The 10493-nt window shown below is 41.7% G+C and overlaps 1 protein-coding gene across 1 annotated transcript in view; it reads left to right on the forward strand.

The window, feature by feature from the left end:
• Positions 1–10161, forward strand: part of LOC115204088 (protein kinase C-binding protein NELL1) — a 448552-nt gene extending 438391 nt beyond the window's left edge. The window contains exons 18-20 of the mRNA XM_029769393.1: positions 5698–5874; positions 9433–9657; positions 10111–10161. Coding sequence (XP_029625253.1) covers positions 5698–5874; positions 9433–9657; positions 10111–10161 — 453 coding nt within the window. The remainder of the gene's footprint in view (positions 1–5697; positions 5875–9432; positions 9658–10110) is intronic.
• The last annotated feature ends 332 nt before the right edge of the window (positions 10162–10493 follow it).

The raw sequence follows: 10493 nt of genomic DNA on the forward strand, positions 1-10493 counted from the left end.
AGTGATTCGACCACATCAATGGGCAGAACAATCATTAGCTCCCATTCAAAGTCATCAGCTCCCATTCTACTTTTGGAAAACAATGGCCAGATAAGTCTTGTATAATATTATTCTTATATATGTTTGTCATATTTCTGCTGTTAGGAAGAGAATAGGATGTGATGCAGGACAAGGCTATGTATGTTTGTGCACATGGAAGTCAATTGTTTATGTTTACTATAAGTTAAATGTGACTATAATGAAAGGGCCTTTAGTTGACAAATTTTGTTTCGACAATAACTAGACTAAATCTATTCAGATGACAAAAATGTAACTAATACTTAATGATATTTCAGTTAAAATGAATGACTCAACTAAATCTAAAAAAGAGTGGCAAAATTAGGACTGCTCAATTAGCCTAGCTAGGAAACGTTAACTAGCTAAGGTCGATGTCTGCACTCGCATGGAAATCTAATTAGCATAATACGAAATCCCCATAGAAATCTGTGAAATCTGGATTCGTCTCAATCCATCGTATCTGCCGCACTTCCACATTTTCGTTGAAAGGTGACAGAGCAAGAGTGATGTTTGTCAGATGCTGAGACATCCCGAAAATCGGTCTTCTCATAAAATCGTCTGTATCATCCGAATGGCCTACAAACTTTTATGGTGTTCTCAGTTTTGCTTTACTACCACAAGTGTCAGGAGACTCATCTGAAGTCGGTACAGCCAATCTGCTAACTTCTGTCTGTAGTGTCCGATACCGTTTCGGCTACACACTATCATTACCCCTCTGTGCAAAGGTGAGGCTCTCACGAACAAGTACATATTTTGCACTAGGATGCCCACAGACCTCACAAGACTCATTGAAGGTCCCCCAGTACCAGTTGAAAAAAATGAATGGAAGTATTGTATATACGGAGGCTGTTTAATGCCAAAAATATGGGGTTAAATACATGAAAAACAAATAATAATAAAGTTTTCTTTCTTATATCGCTCAGATATAGGAGAGACACTTCAGAACAAACTTACTTTTGATATTTGTTTGGGACTATCTGTTGTTCCAGGTAATGAATCTGTTATTCAATGCATTTGCATGGGCTAATAGCAGTTTGGCCCAATTTTATTTTTCTTCAGCAAATAATATAATTTTAAAAAATAATAATAATTAGCGAAATGATCCTTGGTATGACTTTCTTAAAAAATGCCATATAGCTTAGTAGAACACCCCTCCTCCCCCCTACTTAACTATCTTCTCCCAGTGTGATGCAGTGAAGATGGGTACTACGTAATAAGATTGGATGATAAATAACCTAGTTATGGCAGCTATTAGTCTACTATAGCGCAAGTTGGCTTGATGGTTGGTTGGTTGTCTCTCATCTCTCTCTCCCTGTGTTGCTCACAGTATGGCCCCTCCCCCACCTGCTAGAGGCACCTCTCTCTCTGTGATCTCATGGTTTATCAGCTCTGTTTAATAAAGTGGCTTAAAAAAATACTTTTCTGCTGTTTCCTTCACTCGGATCGGATTCGACCGGGTCTATACGGAACGGGTCTAGTTGTCTATATTTTATTTTAATACATTTTAGCTCTCATGGTTTATCAGCTCTGTTTAATAAAGTGGCTTAAAAAAGTACTTTTCTGCTGTTTCCTTCACTCGGATCGGATTCGACCGGCTCTATACGGAACGGGTCTAGTTGTCTATATTTTAAGAATGTATTGATGCATATCGGGTTCAGGTGGGAAAGCCCCAGGTCCATTTTGGAACGGGTACAACTTTTTGGATCCATGAAGACCTCTAGTGTGCTGCTCTCTGTTTGACTGTTCACCCTTTGATACTACTTTGAATAAGTTGTTTTCAATGGAAAGAGACCTACCCAAAGCCAAATGATTGGCATAAATGTTGATGTGGGATCATTAGCTAGGTTGCTGTGTGTGGGCTAGTGGTAGTCATCATGTAAGTTTATGTCACCTGCCCTGAGGCCAGGATTCATTCCAAGGTGCGTTGTTTAGCAGCACACTGGACAATACACATTTTAAAGGAAATTTCCAGAGGTTACATGGTAAACGCTGCGTCGGCTCAAGTGTAAATTTCTTTTTACATTTTGCAGAAGCTCTTATCCAGAGCGACTACATACATTTCCTACTTGTCCCCCGTGGGAATCAAACCCACAACCCTGCCGTTGCAAACACCATGCTCTACCAACTGAGCCACACGGGACCAACAGCTGTCCAGTGCGCAGTTCCATAACAAGCCTTGGATTGAATCCCGGCCTAAGATGTACTATCTGATTGTGGATGAGGATGTCACAGCTCAGATCAAAAACACCTGCAGTATTGTGACTGAAGGATTCATCCTTCTGCTACTGCTATGGAGAGAGCAAGGAGTAGGAGTGACAGTGAGATAGAGCTACAACTTAGCATGAGATAGAAGGAGGGGGAGAAGTTATATGACACCGAGAAATACAGAGGGAGTAAAAGATGGCGTAACACTGAAAGATGCGAAGAGAGACACAGAAGAACGGAGAGAGAGAGTTTGACATAATAATAATAATTTATATTATATAACTCGAGACAAAAGTACAGGCAACAAAGAGAGGAAAAGAGAGGGAGGAAGGGAGGACTGTGATTGAGGTCTATGTACCTCGGCTGCTGTCTCTGTTTAGCCTCAGCTTTCATCAGGTTCTGTGACTCTGCAGTAGGTCTAGTAGCCAAAGCCCAGCTCTCTGCACGACTTCAACACCTGATTTGTGTAGTGGGTCTCACAGCCTGGCTTTCTCTATAAGGTTCCAACACCTGATCTGAAAATGGTCTCCAACACAAAAATCTCACTTCAGCCTGTGACATGCTACTGATATGCTAACTACCCAGTGACCACAGTCCGACACGGACGTCCATGAATGTTATTTTTTGTGTGAAATTTGGTCTGTTCGCCCTGGCCTTGATTTAAAATGTCCACAGACGTCCGGACCGGACCAAATCTGAACCAATCATAGACGTTAATGTTTCACAAGTTTGGGCAGCACAGTACAACACAGTACAGTGCAGTACAATACAGTTGAGCCCTGCAGAGTACAGCACAATGCAGTACAGTACAGTAAAGAAAAGTAGAGTACAGTACAGTATAATGTACTCTGTTGTACTATACTCTACTTTACTGTACTGAACTAAACTCTACTGTTCTGTACTCTACTGTGCTGTACAAACTTGTGAAACATAGACGTCTATGATTAGTTCAGACTTGGTCTGGACCAACCACATGTGGGTCATGTCCCCCTGCTCAGAGGTTGCATTCATCAACCAATGGTTTCGCGCCATGTCATCAACTGTTCTATCAGGCACCAGATTTCTATATAGCTGATACGTAATCTTGGTTAAACCAGAACTTAAGTATTGTTTAATTGGTCAGATGCTCAATTCGGGGTGAATTCTGACCAATTCTGGGTAAATTCTACGTGTTAAGAGAAGAAAGAATGAGGATCGGTACCAGAACTAAGAGCTTTACCAACTCATTAGAATAATAACCAGTGTGCTTTGCAAGTGTTGACTTCTACATTTACAGTTTGGCCTTTATGCAGACGCTCTTATCCAGAGCAACTTACAGTCATGGCATTCAACTAAGGTAGATAAACAACCACATATCACACACTTCTGTAACAGTTACTGTCATTTTTTCTGTTGGTCCAAAACCTTTGAACATGATTACTACCAGTTCTAAAGCTTTTGAAAAAGCTAACTTAAGTGCATGTGACAGTTGGGAGTAATAATAAATATTGTACAAAGCAATCTTCAGTTAGCCCTATTTTATTTAAATCAGAATAACAATTTGGGAGAAAAAAACATTAAGAAACAAAAATTAACCTGTTTTCAACATCTGGAAAATATGTATTTTAGATAGTCTTTCCAAGATAATTTTGTTCACTGGGTAACTAATCAAGTAAACATGAACTAGTGAGATTTTATCAGAATAGTGCAAGCTAATGCTAATTATAGACTTTTCATGACACTTGCCAGGCTTTAGTATTAAGTATAGGCCTACTTTAGCCAGTGGGCTAATCAAAGTATATATTTGTACCTTCCATTGTTTACAATTGTACATTGTTATCAATCTCATTGGGAAAAAGGTGAACATTTTTGCAGCTTAGCTGTCAATCCGCTATCGGCATGAGCATGTAAACCTTGCATTGGAAACCCGGTTGGTAAAAATTTCAGATATTGATTGGAATTGTCTAAGGCAGTGAGAATAATGTCAAGCTGAATAAAACTACATTAAATTTAAAGATTATGCAATATAACCTTAGGGCTACACACAGAGGTATTCCAGTCAACCTTAAGCGGTTTCTCAGATAAAGACTAGGACTATTTCAACTCCTAGAAAGGCTGATTTTTAGGGTGGTTGCCCCAAAATGTATTATTCTGTATTGAATTGGAGGTTGTTTGCATTATTGAAAGCTATGCAGTTTTAATATTACAAACTTGGCATTTATTTGGTAAATAAAACAATGCAGCATTTGCTGTAAAATGCCTAATTTCAAGGCTATTCCAAAACATTGTTACAATGCACACAATGGGAATGATATTGCATGGCATTAGTCAGCCACCCAAGTAAAATTTGCCAGAGCTACTCATATCCGTAGCCATAACATTAAAAGGCTAATGCTAATAAAGCTCTTGGATATTAGCTCCATGAGAGTTACTAGCTACTGTAGCGAGACAATACGTGCCGATAAAATATTGGCTACTCATTATGCAAGTACATTTATACATTTTGCAACAGCCTTTTCATGAGGGCTCCAGAGTGGGGCAGCGGTCTAAGGCACTGCAACTCAGTGCAAGAGGTGTCAGTACAGTCCCTGGTTCAAATCCTGGCTGTAGCACATTTGGGAGTCACATAGGGTGGTGCACAATTGGCCCAGTGTTGTTTGGCTGTGGTAGGCTGTTATTGTAAATAAGAATTTGTTCTTAACTGACTTGCCTTTTTAAATTTTATGGGGTTTTTGAGCTCATTACCAAGCTGGCAAGGGCTCAGTATGGCCAGTAAAATGGATCATAAAACTTTCACTGATAAAGAGCCTGGAATCTCTGTAGAAAGATTTGCACCCATGGCCTTGATCAGATATCCAATACAAAACCCTAACCTCCGAAAAACACTCCTCTTAAAACGTCAATGACAAATTGTAGTCAGTATTGTCGGAAATGGCCTTGCTCAATGAAGTGTATTTTCCTCTATAATGGTTATACCTTCTGTAGGAGGAGTGAGTGTAACTATTTAAATTAGACTGTAGGCAGTTAGGTAGAGTAGGAGGCATACCAATGTGTGTGCATGTCTGTGTGTCTGTATGTGCATTTAAGCAATCACTAGAAAAAATATTAAAATGTTAGTAATAAAACTGTAAAAGTATTTACAAGCAGAACCAGCCAAGATTACGATTTGTACAACATAACTGCAGTCTTACAAACTTTGTGGGTGGATGGATGTAACTGGCCTGATTATAGTAGTTCATTAGACATTTGGAAGAAAGGCCTCAAAGTTCCAGACCTGCTGGGAATGAGGATTATTTGCTTATATAACTATTTCAATTTTTTTTACATTTGGGGTCAGATTTAAACCCATTCTCACAGCGTACATAGTACGTGATCCAAAGTCATCGGTATAGACTGCCGACCCAGGCCATGGCCTTGACATTCCTTTGTATTCCTATGCATTTACTTTGTCTCCAGGACGGGCGCACCTTCTGCAGAAGGAGAGAGTGTGACTGTGTGGAACCTGAGGCAGACCTGTTCTGCTGTCCTGAGTGTGACTCCAGAAAGTCCAGCCAATGTCTGCACCAGAGTGGACACACACTGTACAACAGCAGAGACTCCTGGATCTACGGCTGCCAGCAGTGCCGCTGCCTGGTATCAACACACACACACACACACACAGGCATTTGCATCCATATACACATGCTTGAATTCACATACAGACACACAGACATGCGCACACACACACACATTGGTATGCTTCTTGTATACTTTGTTGTACACAAACACTCTCTTGTTCACACACGCACGTTTTACACTTGTGCAACATGGATGAAGAGGATGTGTATGTCTCCTCTAATGTTTTTTTTTCATATTAAAACATACAATCTACTTGCAGTGAAGAAGCTCAACATTTACATTACATTAAGTCATCTAACAGACTCCCATCCAGAGCGGCCAACACTACTAATTTACTAATTTACTCAGGGTTAGGTTACAGTCTAATACAGTACTTATATGAAACGGTATCAACGCCCTGCTCAAGGATACGGAGACAGATCTTCCACAAGGTCAAAAACCAGCGAACTATCATCCACCGGCCCAATCTCCCAAGCTCCCAAACGCCAGGCCACCAGCCCTCCAAGACCCCCCCCCCCCCACACACACACACAGTTCCCCGAGAGCTGCCCCTCAACCATCCGAGACCCCCCCCACAGGCCCCCATCCCCCCAAACAAAAATAATTCAATTTTCCACCCCCAAGACCCCCGACCCCATCCCCAAATCCCGTCCCCCAATGCCCCGTCCCCCAATGCAACCAACAAAATAAACAAAAGAGAAAAACAAAGGAAAACAGAAAACAACAATGCAAAAAACAACAAAAATCATAACAGGGGACAACAAAAATCATAACAGCAAGGCCAACTGAATATATTTGAGTGACACTATTTACATGTGTGTGTGTGTGTGTCCGTTTATGTGCACATGTGTGCGTTTGAATGAGAGTGTGTGTATATGCATGTGTACAAACACCTGCGCGGCATCAGCCTCAGGCAAACAGGCATTAGCTGTAACAACCCAACGCTGCCCCTTAGTCATTCAAACTTACTTTTGGTTTTGTTTTATTTTGACTTTATAGTTTTTATTTTATCTTTGACTGTCATTCTATTCCAGCCCAACAACTCCACTCCCACTTGTCTCCAATTCCACATCCAAACCCTCAGCTTCCCTCAGCACATCCCACCTATCTCTGCTAGCCACCCCCTTCGGATATCTACACACCATATGTCTTTCAACTATGCTGTGATGTTTAACATACAATTGATCTATCTAATCAAATAAGTAAGCTCGTAAGTAAGCATTTCACTGTAAGGTCTGTTGTATTCGGCGCATAAGATTTGATTTGATTTGAATATAATCCACAGATTGTGAGTTGAAGATAAGTACTTTTACTAAGAGTATTAGTATGTTAGTAATTGACTGACCAGGTCTCTCCAGATCTCGCAACAATGCTATTTCTAGGGGCAAATTTTAGATTAATGTTATGCTTTTTCAGCCATTCCTGAACCTGAGACCAGAAACAGGCTACCGGAGGGCAATACCAAAACAAATGGTCAATTGATTCTGTATCCTCACACCAAAATCTGCAGAGCTGCGATGATTGTACCGTAAATTCCGGACTATAAGCCGCAACTTTTTTCCCACGCTTTGAACCTCGCGGCTTAAACAATGACGCGGCTAATATATGGATTTTTCCCGCTTTCAATTTTTTTTCTTCCAAAAAAACACATTCTGTGACGTGCTCAGTTTTTTGGCGGCATGAAGCTTTCATTAGACCAATGAAATTGCCGAACGGGTTAAGGTCAAACAACTTTTTTGTTTACTGTTTAGATACATACATATATTAGCCGCGTCATTGTTTAAGCCGCGAGGTTCAAAGCGAGGGAAAAAAGTTGAGCGCTCTCAAACTTCCCATCATTCTGATTACGGTAGTCATTTTGTCACCCTCATCTTGGCAAAGACACAGAGAAATGCATATGACGCAGCTTTCAAGTTGAAGGCGATTGATCTGGCTGTTGGAAAAGGAAATAGAGCTGCTGCACGGGAACTTGGTCTTAATGAGTCGATGATAAGATGTTGGAAACAGCAGTGTGAGGAATTGAATCAGTTCCAAAAGACAACTAAAGCTTCCTGCTAATTTTGTATTTTTTGTTACAAGCCGTGTTTCGTTAAAGCCTATTTATTTTTGTTACAAGCTGTGTTTCGTTAAAGCCTATTTATTTTTGTTACAAGCCGTGTTTCGTTAAAGCCTGTGTAAAGTTAATTTGTTTCAATGTACCGGTAGGCACCTGCGGCTTATAGACATGTGCGGCTTATTTATGTTCAAAATAATATATATTTTTTAAATTCAGTGGGTGCGGCTTATATTCAGGTGCGCTTAATAGTCTGGAAATTACGGTATGCCCGAAATATTCAACATTTAGGTGGTGGCAAGAATTCTGTACAATCAATTTAGCTGAAAAGCACAAAGTCTTGAATCTTGCGTCGTTTTATGTATCAGCTAATACACCCTGTCTCCTCTGATCTTGATTGCATGCTAAAGCAGATCCTTGTATGCTAATGAGATGGGCTGTGAAGAAGCCTGATAACCGAAGAAAAAGCAGATGTTACCATCTTGATATGAAATACAATTATATTTTTGGTGGCCTAGGCTTTGTGTGTGTGTGTTTGTGTGTGTGTGTGTGTGTGTGTGTGTGTGTGTGTGTGTGTGTGCGTGCGTACGTGCGTGCGTGCGCATGCACCTGCGTTTGTGAATGTGTGTGACGTCTTTGTGTGTGTGTGCGCATGTGCATTACCTTACTCTGGTGGACCTGATAATTAGCGGGCACTGACAGCTGTGCAATTAGCTAAGCGATGCTGCCGTGGAAAAACAGATCCCAGAATCAGCATGGCACCAACAACCACTCTAATTTGCCCAGCCAGCCTTCAAGTGTCATCAGAAAGGAAGAAAGACATTCTAAGTACTTAGTCACAGGAATCACTACTGTAGCCTATGGCCAAACCTTCAAGTGACTCACAACAAGAGAGACAGAGAATCTACAGTGTGACCCTGTGATATTAAACTGATATTATAAACTGGGTGATTCGAGCCCTGAATGCTGATTGGCTGACATAAAAATTTTTCTGCTCTAATTACATTGGTAAGCAGTTTATAATAGCAATAAGGCAGCTCAGAAGTTTGTGCTATATGGCCAATATACCATGGCTAAGGGCTGTATACAGGCACTCCGCGTTGCGTCGTGCTTAAGAACAGCCCTTAATCATGGTATATTGGACATATACCACCTGGGCCTTATTGCTTAAGTATATGTCGGTGATCAAAGCCATAGTACTGATCCCACTATGTCAGCCATCAGGTGATTCACATCAGAGAGCTGCTTAGACACTTGTCTCTGTACTCCTAGCTTTATTCTTCCAATATGGTCTTACAATACCCCATAGTAGTCATCTCAGGGTCCAGCGGTTATAAGGACAGTTCCAAACAATTGTCCCTTGTTTTTCTTCCATTCTCCTCCAATCTATGTCTGTCTGTCTGTCTGTCTGTCTGTCTGTCTGTCTGTCTGTCTGTCTGTCTGTCTGTCTGTCTGTCTGTCTGTCTGTCTGTCTGTCTGTCTGTCTGTCTGTCTGTCTGTCTGTCTGTCTGTCTGTCTAGGAGGGAGAGGTGGACTGCTGGCCCCTGGTGTGTCCAGTGTTGGCGTGCAAGTACTCTGCCTTGGCGGAGGGCGAATGTTGCCCGCACTGCGTCACTGACCCCTGTCTAGCAGACAATATTGCCTACGACATCATGCAGACCTGCCAGGACCCCGCTGGGATCACCCGCCTCAGCAGTGCCACGTGGCCCATGCCAGGGTCACCCTGCACCACCTGCAAATGCAAGGTGACAACAACAACAACTCATCTCTTACCTGACACAGACACACATACATACACAGGAGCATGCAAAAACACATACATACGTACATACACACACAGTGAATGGCAAGCTTTTCCTGCACCTCCTGCAAGTGCAGTATTTACAGGAACACTAACACACACAGCTGTGTCACCTGCAAGAACAAAGCACGCAACCCTAACCTAGGCCGGGATTCAATGCAAGGCGCATTATAGGGCAGCATACTATACAGCCGATAATGCACCATTCATGGTAACTGCTGCACATGTCAGTTCTATAGTGTATGCCCTTTTAAAACGTTTGTTGAATTGGCCCTGACCTCACCTTGCATCACTCACACATGGTAGCATACGCAAACATGCAGAAAAAGAATGGAACTAACTACCTGTTTCTCTTTTTTTTCTTCATATTCCCCCTTTTTATCGCTGCTGTGGTCAGAATGGAAGTGTGTGCTGCTCAGTGGAGCTGGATTGTCTTCAGAACAACTAAACACTCCTCTTTCGGTAGCCGTACTCTTCTCCTCCTCTCCAATAGCTCCTTTCTTCAGATCCTAGACTGGCCACACTGTTTGAAGACCCTACCTTTGGACCTTTTACCACACATGCTCACATACACGCACATACGCACGCACACACTCTGCCTGGATAAGGGCAGTGGCTAGAGCTGTGTCCATACTGGTTCTTCAAGCAACACTGTATCGCTGACAAATTGAGAGATGGAGTGTCTGTCTGCTACACAACTACAGGAGACCAACCCACATATAACCGTTTCCTCACTCACCCCCTACTTGCACCCTTCTCAGTGTGTACTGTATGTTTGTG

This window comes from Salmo trutta, chromosome 12 (assembly GCF_901001165.1).
Source record: "Salmo trutta chromosome 12, fSalTru1.1, whole genome shotgun sequence".
Taxonomy (NCBI): Eukaryota; Metazoa; Chordata; class Actinopteri; order Salmoniformes; family Salmonidae; genus Salmo; species Salmo trutta.